Source organism: Bos taurus, chromosome 1 (assembly GCF_002263795.3).
Source record: "Bos taurus isolate L1 Dominette 01449 registration number 42190680 breed Hereford chromosome 1, ARS-UCD2.0, whole genome shotgun sequence".
Lineage (NCBI taxonomy): Eukaryota > Metazoa > Chordata > Mammalia > Artiodactyla > Bovidae > Bos > Bos taurus.
In genome coordinates this window covers 81,287,530-81,308,337 of record NC_037328.1, presented here as the reverse complement: position 1 = coordinate 81,308,337, position 20,808 = coordinate 81,287,530, and the positions used below count along the sequence as shown (strand labels likewise).

The 20,808-nt window shown below is 37.5% G+C and overlaps 1 protein-coding gene across 3 annotated transcripts; it reads right to left on the bottom strand.

Moving 5' to 3' along the window:
• Positions 1–355: 355 nt before the first annotated feature.
• Positions 356–20,075, bottom strand: TRA2B (transformer 2 beta homolog). 3 transcript variants are annotated; one of them, NM_001034776.2, is given in 9 exon segments: positions 356–777; positions 1,255–1,328; positions 2,098–2,157; positions 3,366–3,449; positions 3,756–3,871; positions 5,741–5,929; positions 7,252–7,414; positions 8,469–8,602; positions 19,887–20,055. In NM_001034776.2, coding segments are annotated over 9 exon segments (867 nt in total). In that variant the 5' UTR covers positions 19,923–20,055; the 3' UTR covers positions 356–766.
• Positions 20,076–20,808: the final 733 nt, after the last annotated feature.

Below are 20,808 nucleotides of genomic sequence, written 5' to 3'. Positions count from 1 at the left end.
GTGGAATGTATTGTCACTTGCTGATAACTAATTGAAATACCATTATCCCCTTCTAACAGCTTTAAGAAATAGCCTTTTTAAGGCATACATTGTGTAACTCATCTTATTCCCTGCTATATATAATACAGATTACATAAAGGCTGACAAATTCACATTTATATAAGCATTAAGCATTTGCTGTATTGAAAGATCTTTAGTTTTTAACACTAGCAGTATAGAGTTACAGAGCATAATTTTTATCACTTAATTGCAGGTATATTAAGTATGGTATGTTTCATGGACTCGAGGAGAACGGGCATTTTTGTCTTTAATTTACTACTGACAATCTAATCTGAATAGTTCTGCTAAGCATTGATATGTTAGAAAGAAAAGTAAAAACCAAACTTTATTGTTGCTTTTTGCCATTTGGTAGCATTTTACACACAGGCTTCGATCTTCAGAATACCCTGGATTCAGTAGAAAAACCATTTAAATGAAGTTCTGTACAATAGAAACTTCTCAGCAGTCAAAATTTTAGACTGTAAAAAAATACATGCAAAACATACTTTTCTGAAAACACTTAACTTTGAACAAAGCACCGAACTACACAAATGCAGAATGAAAACAGCATTTCAACTCCACCAAAAGTAGTCATCATAAAAGGTGTAAAAGTCACCTAACTTCACTAGGCACTGTTCACTTTTTAAACAGGAGACAATAAAAAATATTGTCCACAAACAATATCCCAACTCTAGGGCAGGTTTCAGAAAGTCTTCAACTTCATGCTTTAATAGCGACCTAGAAAAAAAGGAAATAAATACACTTCAATACTCAAGTGCATACATTTAACGTTGAGAATTTTAAACTTTTCTGTTATCAGGAAATTCCTATGTACCAGATTCTCTTGTGAAAACCTTCACATAGTGCAGAACCAATGTTAAACAGAAATAGCGGAATTTAGCTAACTCAATCTGAAAGCTAAGGTTTTAAGTCACTCAAAAATGTTTCTAAGCTGTAAAAAAAATTTTAAGAATTCCTTAAAAAAAAAAAAAGAAAAAAAGAAAAAAAAAAAGCTACAAATGGTGACAAAATACACATGTACTATTTTAATTAGTAACAAGAGTTAAGATCCAAGGGTTGTTTTCATATACTTCCTTGAACCCTACAGAAAAATTGAGGAAATACTAATTGAATCAACCCATTATCTGCTGTTGTTTCCGTAAGTCATAGCAAGTCACACTATTATAACAAAATTATATCAAAATAAAAACTTACGAGGTGAGTATGATCGAGATCTGGAACGTGATCTGTATCCTCCACGACTATAGTAGGGAGAAGGTGACCGTCTTCTGTAAACAAATATCAAGACCATCTAAGACTCCATAGATCACAGATTAAAGTGACTGATCCCTTTATCAGTTTCCAAAACTAAAAGACCCTCAGCTGACCTTCAAAAACACTGTAGTAAGGTCTGTTTAGTCCTGAGAATGAAGCACATTATCAGGCCCAGTACCAAAAACCCCTATCAAAGAGGTTGAATCTGATCATCTGCTAGTTAACATTATACCTAACAAATTTAAACTGGGTTAGAGAAGAAAATCATCATTACCACTAATTTTAACCACACCCTATGAATGAACACCCCAAATTTCATTCATAGTGATTTAGTTTTGTGTTAAGATAAACTTGAATAATTACTTGCTTATTCTGAAATGCTTGTAATAAGCTAATGAAACCATTAGGGATAAATAAGATTAAAATATTATGGATTCTTCATTTATGCCATCATCTCATATTAAGGTATAAAATGGCACCACCGAGTGATAACAAGTCCAATCTCTATGAACATAAATTAAGCCATGTACATTGTCATTTGACTTCAGTTACAGTATTTTTATAAACTTCTCATTTATAAATTTTATGAATGCCATTTATAATTTATCAAAATATGAATAACAAATATCTTTATGTGAGCCATTCTACTATTGTACAGATTTAAATCTTTTCCTGGCCAGTGCCAAACTTTTCTGTCATCAGGAAATTCCTATATACCAGATTCTCTTGTAAAAACCTTCACACAGTGCAGAAGCAATGTTAAACAGAAATCTTTTCCTGTACCTGTATATCTGATCCCTGTCTTGAGCAGCTCTCCATCCTCCCCCTCCTCCTCCTCCACCCCTGTGAAGGCAGAAAACAAACATTTTAAGTTTTAAAAATGCACAATTCATGCAATAAAATTAAAACAGAAGTGAAAGCTAGTTTCCTTTAAGCAATAAAGAGTTGCTTTTGCCACCCCTTTACAAACTGACATAGAGCTCTCCCTGGTGGTTAAAATGAGTATCATATTAAGTACTCTTAAGACTAATCTTTGCATCCTCCACAAATCAATCCCCTACATGTCAGTACAGAAATGCCACTTAAGTTTGTCCGTGCTAAATGTCAGGACTGTCAACTTTCTAAAAATTACAGAATAGTGTGCAAAAAAAGACAACAGCTCACTACCACACCAAAATAGGGTATCAAGGATTAACTGTTATGGTCAATATTTACTACACAATTTCCATTTTGACTAACAATACAAGATCTAAATTACCTGCTGTTGCTTAAATAGAGAACTTTACTTCATTTTTACTTTCCAAAGTATTCCTAGTATCATAAGCATTTCCCTATCAACCCCTGAAAAATGTTCAATAATATTGTTAATAATAAACCTCTTACCATTGTTATAGCAAATTAATCCTTAAATAATTTCTTTAGATTTTTCCAAGAATCAATTTGCCCTGCCCTTCAACACAATTCCTCAGCTACCAAAAATTGCTTTATAAAGCAATGATATTCAAAATCAGTTCATGAAACTCACTTTAAAAAAACAAAAAGGGGGGAGGAAGAGCCTGGAGTATGGTCTATAATTTTATTGTCCCATTGGTTTACTACTTAGTGCTTTAAAAATACACATACCAAAAACAAAAGTATAACCATAAAATCCAGAGACTTCCCTGGTGGTCTACTGGTTTAATACTCCACTGTAGGGGGCACAGGTTTGGTTCCTAGTTGGGCAATTTAAGATCCACATGCTGTGAGTTGCCCCCCAGAGGAGTGCATGGCAACCTACTCCAGTATTCCTTCCTGGAGAATCCCAAGGACAGAGAAGGCTGGTGGGCTACAGTCCATAGGGTTGCAAAGAGTTGGAAACAACTAAAGCATCTTAGCACTCATGCTTTGAGTTGCGGCCAAAAAAAAATCCAGTTTAATCTCTGGATCTCCAATTTATTAAAGGTAAATACCTTTATCAAAGGCTAAAACAGTGCTGCTTTATGTTGCAACTGAACCAGAAGCGCTTATTTGTCTTTCAACAACTTAAAAACTTTGTATTTTGGTTAACATACCTGTACGATCTGCTATAATAGTCCCGATCATCATAGCCTCGATCATATCCTCTGTCATAGTAATCTCGACGGCGTGAGCTGCCACTGTGAATAAGATTTATACAAACTTGGTTTTACCTACATTAATATTTACTAGTTCCCAGAGTGGGAAAACTGGTCTGATGAGAATCATTTAATTACCCAGGAATGTCAAATATATGGCATTTCTTTATGATAAAAGTAGGAAGTGATTAATCTATTACATGTCATCACAATTTATGGTACCAACCGAATGTTTCTACTAAATATATTTATATTGAATTTAAGTTTTAGTCAGCTGGAAATGCCAAAAGCCTCCCTGTGCCCTAAAGTGAACTGTCAGTATTTTAACAACCTTGAAAACAAACTTACTAGGTAGGTCTCCCCATGTAAATTCCTGGTGTTGGAGTATGTGGTCTTTTCGTTATGGAGAAGTCAACTCTGATCCTACGTCCATCAAGCTCCATTCCATTGGCACGCTCTTTTGCCTTCAAAAGATATGAGTTGTTATATAAATCATGAACAAAGCCCCAAATTAACTATTATCTATATATAAAACCCAACTAGATGTTTCAGTTAGGCCTGAGCATTATATCTGACAGCTTATTAATAAGTTTTTCTGCCTATCAAATCTTTACTTACAAAAGCTAGCCTAGAAAAGTTCATTAAAAAAAAAAAAAAGCCACCTGTGAGCACCAACTTAAGCCATGAACTATTTGAAATTACTGTACCAACTATAGATTTGACAGTACCTATAAGTCTATAAAATAGTACACAGTTGGCAAACTATGACCCACGAGCTAAGAATTTAAACAGGTGTGGGTGTCAAAGTAGTATTTCATCAGAAATGAAATTCAAAATTAAGTGACCATGTTTTACTGAAACAAAGCCCCTCATTAATTTGCATTTTATATGGCTTTTACATTACAATGGTAGGGTTGAAAAGCCGTCATTGAGCTCTTATGGCTCCCAAAGCCCAAAATAGTTACTGTCTAATCCTTTACACAAATTTGAGGACCCCTGCTATGGAAGCAAAGAGCTGGGTTGAAAGCTTGAATTACATATAGTTTCAAACATTAAAATGAAAATATACTGTACTAAAGAAAAAAAATACCCCATCCCAAAGACATAGCAGTTTATTCACAATTTAAACAAATACCTCTCTATCTAAATAGAATTTAGATTTCTAATTCCAATTATGCTATTTTCTAGTTTGATTGTTTTAGGCCTCAAGGCAGTTTTTGGCATTACTGATTTAGATACAAAATATACTATCTTTCAGAAAGGGAACTGTGGTTCTGTAGGACACACACACACAAAGTAGAAAAACAAAGAAGCCGATTCCGTAAGTAACCTTGGACAAATGTTATTAACATTTTTGACATCAATTATTACCAAAATGAAGTTGAATGACATAGCATTCCTTAAATCTCTTAAATTATAACCACCTGCATTCAGCTTTTAATTCTTCCTTTAGTAGATGGGCTTACTCTATTCATTTAATTTTATTTAGAGCTCAAAATTATTAATCTCAATATTAACCTCAGATGGCTTGTCATTAAGTTTCTCAAGATTCTCCCCTCCTTATTACTGTCCTCGGAGATGACTTTAGCAATCACCCCCATGTATCTGAAGTTCAAATTTCTTAAATGGGCCAGGAGTCACACATCGAATTTTTACTTTAGCCTCTGTAAAAAAAATTTTACAGGTCCAATGTTTAGGACTTGGTGCTTTCACTGCCGTGGCCCAGGTTCAATCCCTGGTTGGGAAACTAAGATCCCATAAGCCTCAAGGCCAAAAAAAGTTACTTCCTATGTTCTACCTCAACATCCAAAACATAAAATCACTTGCCAGTATACAGTATACAATCAAAACCAGTTCCTTTATCCTGAGTCATGGTTTTATCACTTCTTAATGTTTTCATTTTAGAAAGTAATCTGATGTAAACACTCATTAAATATTCCAAACTGGACTATTAATATTCTTCTATTTTAGAAATATCTGTATCTAGGCACACATCTGAGAACAGTTGACTATGTTTGAATTTACTTCAAATAAAATGGTGGAAGAGACTGAGTTGGAATTTAGAACCAAACTGTCACTTTGCTGTTATGCTACAAATCTTTGAAATTTCCACATTAAAAGATATGCTACTCACTTCAATATTCTGGCCTGGAGAATTCCATGGACTGCATAGTCCATGGGATTGCAAAGAGTCTGACACGACTGATGGAATTACTAAAGCAAAAGTCATCCAAGGAAGAATAGTTAAAGACTCTGAGCGTGTGTGTAAAAGTGAAAGCATGTGTATATACCTTTTTTTTTTTTAACACAAAGGTACAAGACTTTTTACTTACTTCCTTGGCATCATCTACATTTTCAAAGTATACAAAGGCAAATCCTCTTGAACGTCTAGATTGCTGGTCATATACAATAGATACATCAGCAATTGGGCCATATTTAGAGAACACTTCTCTTAGATCTCTTTCTGTAGTGTACAAGCTCAATCCAAATACTCCAAGACAACAGTTGGGATCAGGATTTGCCTAGAAATAGAAAAATAGATTAAAAAAAAACTTTTAAAAAGCATCACATATCAACTCCCCCCGCCAAACTGTCACTAATATGAAAAGATAACAATGAAATAAAACAGCATTTTAAAAGTAATGTTACATCAGCATCACAAGCATGTATGCAGAGAACTATGTCTCTATAAGCTGGGGCAAGAGGAGAGGTAAAACTTCATAATGGTGAATTAAGATATACCATTCACACAATAGGAGGCTCTAAACTGCCAAAGAGATACAGAAGTACATTCAGCTTGATTTCTATAGAAAAATCGTAAGTGTTCAAATATACGTACAAGTGAAACTACAGATGTGTACCAAACTTTTTTAAAACAGATATTAAGCAGCGTCAACTATTATAATAAATGTTTATATTATTATATTATTTATAAAAAAAAATAATAAATGTTGCTGACATCCCAGTTGCCATGAGTTTGCTTAAAGGTTTCACTACTTCGCACATACATTTTATAGTTAAATTCCACCCCACTTTCAAAAACATACACTCCCTATAGGTCTACTTGTATATTTTTCAATAAAAACCACAAAAGAAACACACTAAATGCCATCTCATTTGTAACTTCTCATGGAAGACATGGAGAAGGCAATGGCACTCCACTCCAGTACTCTTGCCTGGAAAATCCCATGGACGGAGCAGCCTGGTAGGCTGCAGTCCACGAGGTCGCTAAGAGTCAGACACGACTGAGCGAGTTCACTTTCACTTTCCTGCATTGGAGAAGGAAATGGCAACCCACTCCAGTGTTCTTGCCTGGAGAAGCCCAGGGACGGGGGAGCCTGGTGGGCTGCCGTCTATGGGGTTGAACAGAGTCTGACACGACTGAAGTGACTTAGCAGCAGCATGGAAGACAAGCAAAGCTTTAAAACTGGAAAGAAACTTGCTTAAAACTAAATGGGAAAATCATAGCATATTTTAAAGCATATTAAACCCAGAAAACTCAAACAATAGTATGGAACATAGATATATGATCTAACTATATTAACCGTATCGCACAGAGAATTTTTTATTTGATGTGCTGTTAGTGTGACAGTATCTTAAATTTTTGTGATCAACAGCTCAAATGTAGACCATATATGGGAGATAATCTTTTAAAAAGAAAAAAATCTCCAAACACTGAAAAGGCTCTAGAGAGGAATCATGCTAAAGCTCCAGCATCAAAAGTTATCAGTTTTAAATTATTACAGAACAAAACACCAAAAACAGAGGGGAATATACTATACATCAATTATAAAGTGGCTTCATACAGTGTCCACTACTTCAGAAATAATTGTTTTCACCTTACCCGATTCCCAACATGACGCCGGCGGGTAGACATGGGAGAATGACTGTGGCTATGCCGTCTTCGATAATCTCTGCTGTAAGATCTGCTACGAGATCTTCTATGGGACCGGGACCGAGATCGTGACCTTGTATAATGCCTCCGAGAACTTCTTCTGGATCTAGACCTGAAAGACAAGGGCTTCAAGGTTATGACTGAATAGCTGACGGCAAGATATGGCTTTTAATTCTTTCAAAACGTTATTCTAAAGTTAAGCTTCAAAAGGTAAAACACACAATCCAGGTATGTAGTGGGATCAATACTTTTCTTTTGTATATTGTCATTTCTGTGCTAGGAAGAGTTCCAAAACCATCAGTAACTAAAGGTCCCTTCCATCATATCTTAAATAATTAAAGAGATTAAACAACACAGTATCTATTAAAAATCACAAAACATGCAACATTTCATACTAGCCTGATTTGTGTCCACCTTTACCCTTCACAATACCATCCTTCATTTTTAAGCTTCTTGCATTATGCCCATAATTGACTTATGATAACATCACCATTACAAGCAGTATTCTCCAGCAGTTTTAAAATCAACCAGTTGCTCTTAACTACAGTGATCATATGAACTGTCATCTAACCCAGGAAGAATACAGTGTGAGAGAGAAAAGGGGCACTGTTAATTATGCCTGACAGTAGGCATCAAGCTGGGGCTGACCTGGGCAAACCAGGATATATAGCCTACACTTGAACATTTAAAAAAAAAAAAAAAAAAGTGCTGTGTTAAGGTTTTTTGTTTTATAGTACATTTGTCATACTAGACTACACCTATTTATCAAGAATTGCAGTTTCTAAAAGCCAATGCTCTGTAGTCTTTTTTTGCCATACTAATAAGCAGTTCACATAAACTCAGTGAATCCTCACAACAATTCTGAAGAACTGGTACTATTGCTAATTCATCTTTTATAGATAAGGAAGTTAAGATTGAAAAGGTTAAGTAATCTGCCCAAGCCAGAAAAAAACAGAGAGGTAAGATATGAACCCTAACACCAAAAGCCCAGGCTCTTAGCCACTTAGTCTTTTGTCTCCCAGAACTTAACAATTAAGTTCATTTCTCGTACCAATATTAAATAAGCCAACAAATGATCTAACCCTCTCTATCTTCCTAGTTTACAAAAGCACACACCAGTTTGAAAGCTAAGAGTAACAAGAAAATCCCAAGACAGTCTTTCTTACCTAGATTCAGATCTGGACCTGGACTTTGATCTGGAACGCCTGGAATCTTCCTTGGAGCGAGACCTTGCAGGGGTATGCCTTGCAGATTTCCCAGATCCATGAGCACTTCCACTTCTGGAAGCAGAACGGGATTCCTACACGTAGATGTCAAAAGTTTAATTTGTATACTTTCTGGGCAACTTTAAAAACAAATAAGTTGTGGTGAGATAAATGGTGAGGGAAAGCAATCCCCTTCCAAGATAAGAAAACATAGTAAGGGCAGGAACTGAATATACCTGGTATAATAGTTACGTTGCTCCAATTGACATAAGCCAATTAACTTGAACTTCCACCTTTCTTGGGGAGCAGGGATAAGAGTTAACTGACCCCACTCTCTTCAGAAATGGGTGCCCAAGCCAAGCAGTTAAGGGAACTGCCCAAGGATTGTTTTGGGAATGTTACTCCGTAAAGACTAGGGTGAGAAAGAACCTTATTAACTATGACACCTATACCTCATACCTATTATTTCAGTCAAACTGCCATCAATTAAAAAAAAAAAAAAAACCTATGAAATTTGTAAAATTTACTTTATTTTCAACTTTTATTTATTGCTGAGTGGAGAAAAAAGACAAGGACAGTACTGTTTCAAGTCACAGAGGAAGAACAGAAACCTAGAGAGCAAGGACCAGCTTGAAGGAGCCTAGATCTGTAGACCCTGTCCATCCAACTATGTAGGAAGCCCTTACGGATCTCAAAGCAACCAGATGAAGCTACAGTCGAAAGGCAGTGAATGAACTGCAGAGGTAAGAATTAAGAGGGTACCAGAGATTTTCCTCAGCTAACTGTAGATGAGCCAGGGCCAATCGATGGGAAACTGGGAATAAGCAGTTAGAAAAGTTATATACAGAAAGGACATATTAAAACTGCAACAGTTTAGATCACAGGCTCCTAATCTACTTTCAGGAAGGAAGTTCAGGAACTGTATGTAAAAAACAGAATCTAGATACATACTTTATACCTAAGCTTTTCCCTATCGTAGCTGTGACTAGCTGGTAGGTAGGTTGTACAAAAACAAAATCTCTAAAAGGAACTAGCGAAGAAATGGCCAAACAGGATAACTAGTTTGGTGAACCAAAGACATATAATTAGAGAAAAAAGCTAAAGGAACGTTCTGCCAAGGCACCAAAATAGAAATAGTGGAAAAGATAACAATTAACTCAGTCTGACAGCTAACCAAGGTATCATCAAACAAGACAACATTTCAGGTTATCCACCTTCATCTAACTTAAAGGCATTAATTAATCTCATGAATCTTCCTGCCCAACACAGAATTAAAATGGCTTGACTCAAAAGGAATCAACATTACAGGTAAGTTGCTGTAGGGGTAACAATCAATGTTGAAGTGGCATAAAACTTTATCACAAGAGACCGCCCTGTGTGGCAGACTTGCAGAATAAAACACTCCAGCCGTTCTTAAAAGGATAAAGGTAGAAAATTCATCTAAATCACAGCCCAAAACATTTTTGAATACGTTCTGTGACTTAAGAGAACAGTGGAGAAAATTTGGAAGATCTTTCCTATGATGCTTAAGGACAAAACCTACATGCAACACAGAAGAAACAAGGCTTAAAGTTTAGAAAAAGAGTAACTCAGTGGGCAAAATGAATTCTGGTCTCTATACCCCAAATGACTCTAAATTTCAAAGTCACACAAAATGGTGTGAAGTGGCATGAAACATGGCTACGAAACATGGCTACTCTCCCTTCCTGCCATGAGTTAATAAAGAGTCAAAGTAAAAGATGACACCCCTAATTATTAGTGAAAATAGCTACTTTTATCATCGAGGAATGTTTAAGAAAGGCACTACAGCTTTGAGGACCCCAACTAACAATCCTTTGACTTCCTCTGGCAAATATTCTGGACATTCAAAAGCACAATCCTCCTCTCCTGGGATAAAGAGGTTCTCAAATTGGGGATGCAGTTTCTGCAATCATTCAACAGGCAAAAGCTAATCTAGAAGATAAGGTAGAAAGAGGGACTCTAACACCTTTGTTTATTCCAATGCTACAAAGATGACTTCATGGAAAGATTATGACCTTTAGTGGAAACAAAAGAAAGCAATCTGCTCTAGCAGGGAGACGATATGGGTGCCTCACAATAAGAGTTAAAAGATTACCGATAAAATAACTATAGTTAACAAAAATCAGTTCATCTGAAAAAAAGAGTAAAAAGTCAAGATCCTCTTTTAAGCCTCTTGCTTCAGTAAAACAGAAAAGCCTTATTCTAAGCTGAGGTGCTTTACCAATCTGTTCACCAAGAAGGAAAAGAAAGTCGTTATAGCCTCAGAATAAACTTTAATGAGGTTTCTAGCAGATCAAGGGTCAAAAATAACAGTATTTGTGAAATTATAAGACTTTTCACTAAACCTCTAAAACTAATTGGCTATATGCAGATGTATTTTATGAACAATCATTTCTCAGACCAGGAATAGGAGAAACCACTGGAACACTAAGTCTTCTTCTGTACTGACACTTGTTAGGCTAACACAGAAACACTGTCTCTACCTCCTACCTTTCATATCAGAGGTAGTCTTAAAATTAAGTAAACCCTTTTGCAATTATGTTGGCTATTAACTGGTTTGGAAATATATGCAAGGTTATTTACCTTGTCTAGAAGGCCAAATCTAAAAGCATAAAGTTAGCTTTAAACCTTGGTCTATGGTTAAATCCATAAAATCAGCTAGAAAAGCCCCTAAACACAAAAAATTCAAAGACCACTTTCAGGGCTCACAAAACTCTTCAGCGCTAACACATTAAAACCCTACCAATACCTCAAGGAAAAGGATCACAAATGTAAAGTAAGCATGAACAACACAACCAAAAATTCCCTGAAAACCACACAGGGAATCAAGTTCTTACAAACTGAATCTTAGTCATGTACTAATCAATAGGGAACACATCAGGGAGAAACAAACTCAGCCTTCCAACAAAATACTAGCCAGTATCTCCCTATTCTGAGAATGACAGAATCTTAAAAAAACTTTTTGAAAGAGATGAAAGAAGTAGGAATAACCATCCAATTTCTAGGTTTCTCACATATTTTAAAAACTAGATGCAATAGAGTAGACCTTCAACAAAGGCTCTTACAGATATGTAGTAAACCTACCGAGCATTTAAATACAGATCCCCAACCAGAGCTTATTTTATTAGGTCTGGAGTTGGGCATCTGCATTTCTTAAAAAACACCATACATATTTGTGATGCTTATTTAAGTCTCACTGACTTAATTTCAAGTTTTATGCTTCTTACTTATCTGGTTTTTTCAACAGTCATTTTCCTGAAACCTTGTTTTCTGTCACCTTCTCTGCCACCTCCCCACCCTGTCATTTATTAGCCGTCCTGAGGGCATGTACCTTATGCTTGCCCCAGGACAAGAAGTCTGTTTCCCCCTACTACCCAGGCCGGAGGTGGAGAGGCATTCTCAGACTCCAAGATGCTTTGGCCAAAGGGGGGCAAAAACCTGAATGGATGAGATGGTCCACTAGCATCAGTGTTTACTTTCACTTTACACCTTTCCAAACAAACTCCAAACTGCTTCTTCCCCTTACATGACTAACAGATACTTTCTCTTTCAGACCCCAAGGACTTTTCAGGTCTCCTGATAAAAGAATCAATGAGCTTGAATAAAAATTTAACATCCATTCACATCCGTTGCCTCAGCCTAATCTGTAAGTAATTCAGAATGCAAAACTAACACTACCAATTTAATGTTATTAGTTTATACGTGGCAAGTTCTACAAATTATCAGGGCAAATGATGGAAACTATAAATGGGTGTAATCATCTGCTTGCAAGATAAAGAATTGAAAAAGCACAAATTTGACACAAGTAGGCCCTGAAGTATCAGAAAATGAATCCAAGTAATTTAAGACACTGCCCCAAGAGTTGTGAGGTTCAAAAACTCTCAAAGTTTAGGCTATCTTAATTTCAGGGAGAAGTGATAGCCTTAGTTTTCCCGACAGAGTAGAAGCTATCTGTTGGTTGCCTACTACTGGGTGTTATTTTGACACATGAACTTTCCCCATCCAACTGAAAGTAACAACACTGCACCAATCATTTGACTCTTCTGTTCAATTAAAACAAGCATACAGAAAGGGAAATGACAGAACTTTTAGGTCTATTTTTCCAGCAAGTGGTAGGAGTAGAGAACCAGAAGCAAAGCTACTTTATGATCTGTTATCTCTCACACCATTTTAACAGTTAAGTTGTTAATAGCAGAAAATAAGAAAAGGGAATAAGGCACTTACTGTTACTGCCACTGTGGAGTTAGGTATCCTGTTCACTTATATGACCTATCTCATTCTAAGGGAAGCCCCTACAACTTTTTAGCAGTAACCCAGTCATTCAGCTGGAATAAGAATTAGAGAATTAAGAATCATCTTGTGAATTTAGCACACATGCATCTTAAAGTTAGGGCCTAAATGGTCATAGTTTTCCACTATTGCCATCTAAAAAGAAATTAATTTTTTCATAAATGCCAAAAGGAAGGATCCTGTCCAATGGATTTTGGGGGTTCGGTTCTATAACCATCCTGATAACATTCTTTAGGAAAACTTTGACAAACTTACAACATTCTACTTATACTGATCTGTACTGAAGGATAGGGGTCAGTACATTGAGTCCAGAGAGGGTGGCCTAGACCACCTACTTCAATTCTGGAAGTACTCACGCCCCAGGACCAGCAATGTCAGAGATGAAAAATCCAGGAGACAACATGAAGCCGGCTCTGTTACCCAAATCCAAATCGGAGAGCTCATTCCTGCCTCCTATTTGACTACAAAGGGTTGTTTTTTTAAAAGTTGCATTTCAATCAGTTGACTAAGAAGTTAAAATTAGAATTACCTAATTTAAACGTTTCCCCTGGAAGGCACTTCTTTACCCTGTATATATTTCTTCTATTAAACAAATAATGCATGCATGTTTAGCAAAATATACAGGGACACATAAACAGACTAGTAATTACTTAGCGTAGTGCTTTCTGATTCCAGATTACTTCTTATCTTAACTTCATTTTTATTTCTTTTCTTCATTCTTCCGTTTCAAATTCTGACTTCTTTCATCTTCCCCACTTCACACAAATTGCTCAATATTCTACAAGTGGGACTTCTGGTCTGATAATTAGCATGCATTCTTTCTTTTATTTTTTCAAATTTCAGCTTCACTTATTCCTGAGCTTCAAATACTCATTTATAAAACTTGTCAAATGACGACTTCCGCATTTTCCTTCTTCAACATTAACCTTAATAGAAAAAGAACAGGATGAAGAATATTTTAAAACTCCAGGATAAAAGCCAGTGCCAAAACTGAAACTAGAAAAAAAAAAATCCCTTTTGCTTTGGATTTTTTAGAAAAACTAAAATATGCAGCTCAAAAATCTGAAACTAGTTTCCTGCTGGTTCTAAAATATAGTCAATCTCATTTGTCTACTCCATGTAGATTTATCACGCTTAAGCTGAAATGTGAAGTGCGCAACTGAACATTTACTGTTCATCTAACATTAAGAACTACAATTACATTTCACACTTCTTACTTATTGTATTCATCAATAGAAAGTATGTTAAGTGTCAAAAGCACATCTCTAGTCAAAAAATGACACATTAATACAAAAGTGCAAGAAAGGAAAAGCACGGACAATTCATTTGCACAATGATGACAAGGCTCAGGGTTGAAGAGGTCTACAAATTGTGACTAAGGTCAAGATATGTATTTAATGTCACACTTTTTAACGGAAAAAGTAGCCTGTAGAAAAACAATGTCAGGGAATTTGAAAATTTGGACTAATGTTTAACCCACCTCTAGAAAGCTGCCCTAGTGAGATTTTATAATATGAATGGCCCAATTTACTAACTTAAAACTAAAGCATAAAAAGACCAAATCAAGTCAACCAACAGTTACTGTATGCAAGGAGCTGTGATGGAAGCAGAGCAAACCTGAACCCAACTGCGGTGTTTTCAAAGAATTTTTGGTAAATCCAGCCCCCCAATGATTATTAAAATATTCTGCAGTCCAAAGGAGCAACCCTACTTTTAAAGGTGGCAATGCTGTGGATAAAACTGCAGCTCACCTCCTGAAATTATTAAAAAGACTCAATATCACTTAAAAGATCAGTTAAGTTGAAGTGTTTATTGAACATCCTAAACAAAATACTGCTCTACTAAAACATCCTAGTTTTCTTGTACTTCTCACTTTATGATCCTTCACTGTCAATTTCCTCTCCTAGTTTTTTCCTGAAAATAAAACTTTCCTTAGGAAAAGAAAAAAAAAAAAAGAGAGAAGTCCTTTATACCTATCTGATCACAAAGACAATCATGCATGGCTATGATGGAAGTGTTATGATGTCTCTTCCAAGAGAGTAAGCATAATCTTCAGTCTAGTTTTTCAAAGTCAATTATTGCTTATTTAATCCAGGGAAAAAAATTTTTTAAAGCTTTTTACTTAAGGGAGTCAGAGTAATTGTTCTCTCTTAATATCCATCACTAAAATGTAATGGGAAATGCTTACTGGCAGCACAACTGTAATCGTGGAATCAGAATGCCCAAGCAGGTTCCCTTTAAGGCCTCCTAAACTTTAAATATATATACAGGGCTTAGGTTCAGAAAATGCTGAATAGAGGCCAAAGCTCTAGATATGACAATTTTTCAATATGAATGCCTTCCTGCTGATATTTCACTACCCCTTCCCAATCTTCTTTATATTTGAAGAACAAAATAAGCTGCTAGATAATATAAGCATTAGATTTCTTCAAACTCAGCTAAGTTGCGGTGGCCACTCAATAAAACCAGAAGACCAACTACTGGGCTAATGTTAAACACATATTAAGAGGTCCTACTTAGAAATAAGCGGAAATTTGTCTCACCACCAACACAATTTTTGTTAAAATCATTCTAATGGTTATAACTGGAATTTATGCAACATTAATAAGTGCAAACTCATTAGGTTGACTAGACAGTATTTTAATAACTGGGACGGGCTAAGGAAAACTCACTGATTATGCTATAAAAATCAATGCTCATATCAACATTAAGGACTATTTTCTTTCTGCAGCTAAACTTTCCAGAAGTTTGGATAGAAAAATCCTCAAAGACTGAGAAAATGTTCTGAAAATATTATCATGACAAGCCTAAATCAGCTCTAACTCCATGCTTTTAAAAGATCCTTTGCAAAAACAGTAGGCTCTGAATTTACATTCATAAACATTTAGTACTTTTCAGCAGAAATGCCAAGTATGTTTTATTACTACTTTTTAAGTCTATTATCTCAGCACAAAAATCATTGCCCCCCCCAAAAAGGGTCCTCATCCATGCTATCATATTTAGCAATTGCATTGATAAAAATCAGAATATAACCTCCAAAACCCAATTCAAAGCAAAGATTTTTGAGAATTTGAAGACTAATTTTCTGTAATGAAGAATTCCTCCCCCGCTTAAAAACAAAACTAAATGACAATCCTAATTCTGTTCTGTGTGACCTACACCCCTCAAAAAAGCAAAACACTTAAAATTACCCAACTTCAACCACCACCTCATCACTGTCTTTTATGAGGAAATAAAGCAATTATGTGTTAAAAAAAAAAAAAAAAAGATAAATATAACACACATGCTAAGGCTCAAAAGATATACACAGCTGTAGCCCTATCCTCTTGGGCGAAATGTAAAACAATGTAAAAAAAACTATGAAAGTACTAATATTTATCATTTAGGTTTGGGATTTTATTGGAGATAAAGAATGGAAAAGGCTGTACAAAGCAAATTCCATTTAACATTATCTCTCATCATCTGATTTCCTGTTCAATCTCTACAAAACCAGTACTTACCTTGCAACCACTTGTATTTTCAGTTTGAAGGTGCCACCTTCTAATTCTGGACCATATCCACAATATTAAATCATTCTTAAAACCACCAAAAATATTCTTCAACTTGGTTTCAAGAGACTTGTTGCCTTACCAGACTCAAACTGAAACAAAACTATTTCCTCCCACCCAACATTAATTCTTTATTTAAGGAACTTGGTGCAATGGCTACAACCCTTTGGGAAGAAAAAGGCTGAGATGTTTCAGTTTTGAAAATTACTAAAAATTCAAAAAGACAACCCAAGATTAAGCAGAAGAGGAGAAACTGCAGAGTATGAAAGGCAGTTTGATGGGATGATATACAAATGCCATTCATCTCTACAAAGAAGACTAAAGGTAATATACCTGCATTGTAAACCCATTTCTTTCGCAAAAATGAGCAATACTCTACCAGAGTATGTATCATAATCTTGACAGCAAGACAAATTTAAAAGACTTGGTCTTTAAGTATTTACAATACTTACAATTTTTTACAATTCCAATATTTTACAATTTTTTACAATTTACAATATTTACAATACTGCTTCCTCACTTAATTACTGGTTTCTGTAGGTAAAGACCCAATTGTAGGGAAAAAAAGAAGTTACAGTTATCAGGGTAGAGCATCAAACCAGTGCCAAGGCCAAACTTCACCACACCCTAAACTGTGAACACAATTAGGCCATAGGATTTATCACTTCCTTCCCCATTACCATACATCTCTACACTTGGCTACAGGACCCTATCATGTTCTTATTCTCCCAAATCTTGACAACAGATCTAAGACCACCTCTTCCTTCCAAAGGTGCTAGCCAACTTCTCTGCAAAAAAATATGAGAAATTTTAGGGAATTATTGGAAAAAACTTGAATTCGAATGAGTGATATCTTACTTTAACGTGGGTTTGGCCAGATCAGGGAAGTGAGCTCTAACCAGAAACATTTTAAGTCTAATCAAGACATGAAAAATCCCGATACCGATAAAAGATATAGCAGTAACCGAAAGTGTTCAACAAACCACAAAAATTCAGGAATGCACCCTAGCTGCACGTTTAAAACAAAGGAACACATAAAAAAAAATCACATCTCTGTCAATATTCACCCAATAAGTAAACACACTATAAACAACCAAACTGAAGCTGATTTATTGCTCTCACCTCCTCTACTCCGGTCTGGTTATGACTAAAAGAGAGGAGAAAAAAAAAATTTCTACAGTGGCGGCAAGGCCACGAGGAGGTGGTGGTGATGAGTGACCTCAGCTGATAGATTTTAATATTACATTATCACTAGATGATTAGATTAGTAGGTGTTAGTGATTTACACTAATAATTTGTAAGGTCTGAAAACTTAAGTGTTATGTTAGTCACTCAATCATGTCCGACTCTCTGCAACGCCATGGATCGTAGCCTGCCAGACTCCTCTGTCCATGGTGGGTTGCCATTCCCTTCTTTAGGGGATCTTTCCAATCCAGGGATCGAACCGGGTCTCCCGCATGGCAAACAGCTTAAGAGTGGAATGAAAGTAATTTTTCAGGCTCTTGATAAGCTATTCATTGCATCCAAGTACAAGATCACTACCCTGCAGGCAATAGTTTTCCCGCTATTTTCAGGCACTTTCAAAAGAAGTTTTCAGCCAATCAGCCCTGACTGGTCTACCTAATGCTTTTTGTGGCACTGTATTTAAACTACTTCATTGAGCTTTATGGTTTTGCCAAGCATTCTTTGGGAGTCCCAAAGTGTTCCCAAAGTGTTTGTTTTAGGTCTAGTCTAACCACTTCAGGTTCCAATAAACCAACTAGAAAGCAATGTACAGACAAAACAAAGGCCAAAGAAAACAATGTGGAAGTACTCCACATCGTCGAAGTTCAGAGATCTCTTCCAAGTCAAGGCGCTTAAGACAGAACATCAATCTGTAACATGTACCTTTATTATTTTCTCTTCCTCCGTAAGTTTGTTGAATAACCCTACGTAACAAGATTGTGAGGTAACTAGGATGTATATCCTACTAACAGAAAAAAAATACCAATTCAAAAGCTTGGTTAGTGGGACGATAATGTCTCTTGAGCTGTCACAAACCAGGACCCAATCCCTGCAATTGTTTCCTCTCACGAACTTCCACACAAGTAACTTACTCAGGTTTATTTAACTGAGAGCTCCTCCACTAAAACCAGCCATTTTTTCTTCTCAAAATGCACCCAATAATTGTTTTAATAGCTGAATACTGAAGTTATCACTTGTCTTCCAGTCCAAACACCGACACCTAGTTTCCAGTTCTTTTCAACTGGCGGAAACCATAACCCACAGTTTTTAACAACTTGGGAGCTTGATCCAAGCTTTCTCACCAAAGAGCTTAAAACGATAATCACACACATACTGCTGACTGGAAATTAATCGTCTTTCGAATAAAAAAGCCAGTATTCATCTGCATAGGTAAAGGCGAGGACTGACTGGTTCAAACCAAATTAATCAGATTTGGCCCCAAACTTACACAATAAATTAAGATTCCAAGAGTTAAGATCTTTCCTTTCAAAAACGCCCTAATGAAATCACCTAGAATTTGTTTCTCAAGTTTGCAAAAATATTCGAATAGACTGACATTTCTGCGTCTTAGTACTCACGGACCCGCGACCAAGCTTTATATTATGCTTTTTCTAAGCCCGGGAACTTTACTTCTGCAGTTTATCCAGTCCTCACCAAACTCCACATTTTGGGGTGGAAACTTTAAAAAGCGCACAAACACAATTCGTGGTTCATAAAATAGGTATGGCTCAAAACAAAGGAAAACAACGGCGCCAAAAATTGTTGCCCGCCAATTTCTCCATCATCCCGTGGAAAAAAGACCTACTCGATCTGCAAGAAAACCTCAGCGACCTCGTGATCTACTTGGTTACCGGTAACTATTTGCGGTTTAACAGCCTTTTTGGCATCCAAGAAAAGCACGCCATTTAGGCCGAACACAAAGCTCGCGCGCAATCCCCTCTAACGGGCCCAGAACTTAAGTCTACGTCAGACTAGTTTGACATCTTTAAAGAAGCCAAGAACACCTTAGATTCACATCTTTTCGGGGTCCAAAATGATCCTGTCTTAACCTAAATGCTGAGCATAAACCCTGAAGAACATCGCTCTTTGCGCCCCCTGTTCGCCGCCCGCGGCCTGGAAACTGTCGCGCGGCGCCTCCGCCATTTTGTGCCTCTGGCAGCGCGCCCAGCCCGCCAGCCCAAGATGGCTGCGGCGAGGCTTCGCAGGAGAGCAACGGCGAAACCAGATACCGCTCCCCTCCCCCACCACCGAGGGGACGCAGCGGCCATTTTTAATCTTTCCCTCCCGATAACGGAAAAAACCGCCGTTTCGAGTACCGGGCAACCTAAACCCGTCGGCGGCCTCCTTCTTGGATAAGGACAATACTACCAGGGCTTCTTAACCTGACCCGCATCCCTCCCGGTCTCAGACTTCGGAGCCAAAATCGCCCCAGTCTCCCGGCCCGAGGCCGATGGGCCTGGAAAGAGATGCAAGAAGCTGGGACCACACAGCCGCCCCCTGCACCACCGATACCTACCCGCTCTCCGTAGTTCTGCTCGCCGCTGTCGCTCATGACTTCCACTGCTGTCGCCGCTCGATGTGCTTCAATCAAAGTTGCCAACCTCTCGCGCCTTCAGTGTAGAGGCTCCGCCGCAGCCTCGCACCACACACCAGTTCCCGAGCCGCTGAGAGCCGAAACGCTCCGCGCCGCCTCCGCTTGGGCTCTAAGGCTCCCGGACGTGACGCGGCGCTCTTTAACCCGGCCCCACCCCCTCCCAGAGGGCGCGCTTTCTTGGCTCCGCCCCTCGGCGTTAGGCCTTCGCTTTCCAGCTGTGGCGCGTCCCGAGCCGGATGTGACGTAAGCCCCACCCCTCGCGCCGCGCTAAACCCATCTCGAGTCTGTTTGAGGCGGGAAAGTGAGCACAGAGGCTTGTTTCTGTGGTGGGCGCCGCGGGGGTTAGTGATGTCACCCTCCACGCCTGACTCCCTTCTGTAAACTGTCGTGGAAGGTGGGGAATGGAGAGAAGAGATACCCACCTTTTCTCCCATCCTTCTTGTTTCCGCTTTGTTCATTCTTTGTGTCTTTATTTGGTTGCAGAGGGCACATATTCGTATACAGGGTTCTGTGCATAACTTTGGTTTTTTGTAGCTTCAGTTGTGGATCATTCCTACCTGAAATCCATTCATGTGAGCATCTGTCAAATAGCAAATCACGTTACCAGATCCTGATGCACTGAAATAAGCACGATCCGTAACCCGAGGAAGTTAGTGGTCTAGTAAGGGAGAACTGTTAAACATATATTTAAAAACTGATTTGGTTAGACGTACAACTGTAGTGGTGTCTCTGAGTAAATATTAATTATGCCATCACCCAACAGCATGATAAAGAGCTCAAACTTGGAAGTTCAGACATCTCTCTGTGCCTGCTGTTTCCCTTAAAAAATATGTGTCTGTGTGTG

Bases quoted from the DNA above. Each gene is read 5' to 3' on its own strand.
- TRA2B (XM_010801245.4), bottom strand. From the start codon at position 7,284: ATGTCTACCCGCCGGCGTCATGTTGGGAATCGG. The intron at 3,872-5,740 runs GTAAGTAAAAAG...TATCTTTTGAAG, and splicing joins ATGTAGATGATGCCAAGGAA to GCAAAAGAGCGTGCCAATGG. The intron at 3,450-3,755 runs GTAAGTTTGTTT...TCTTATTCACAG, and splicing joins TACATGGGGAGACCTACCTA to TGGCAGCTCACGCCGTCGAG.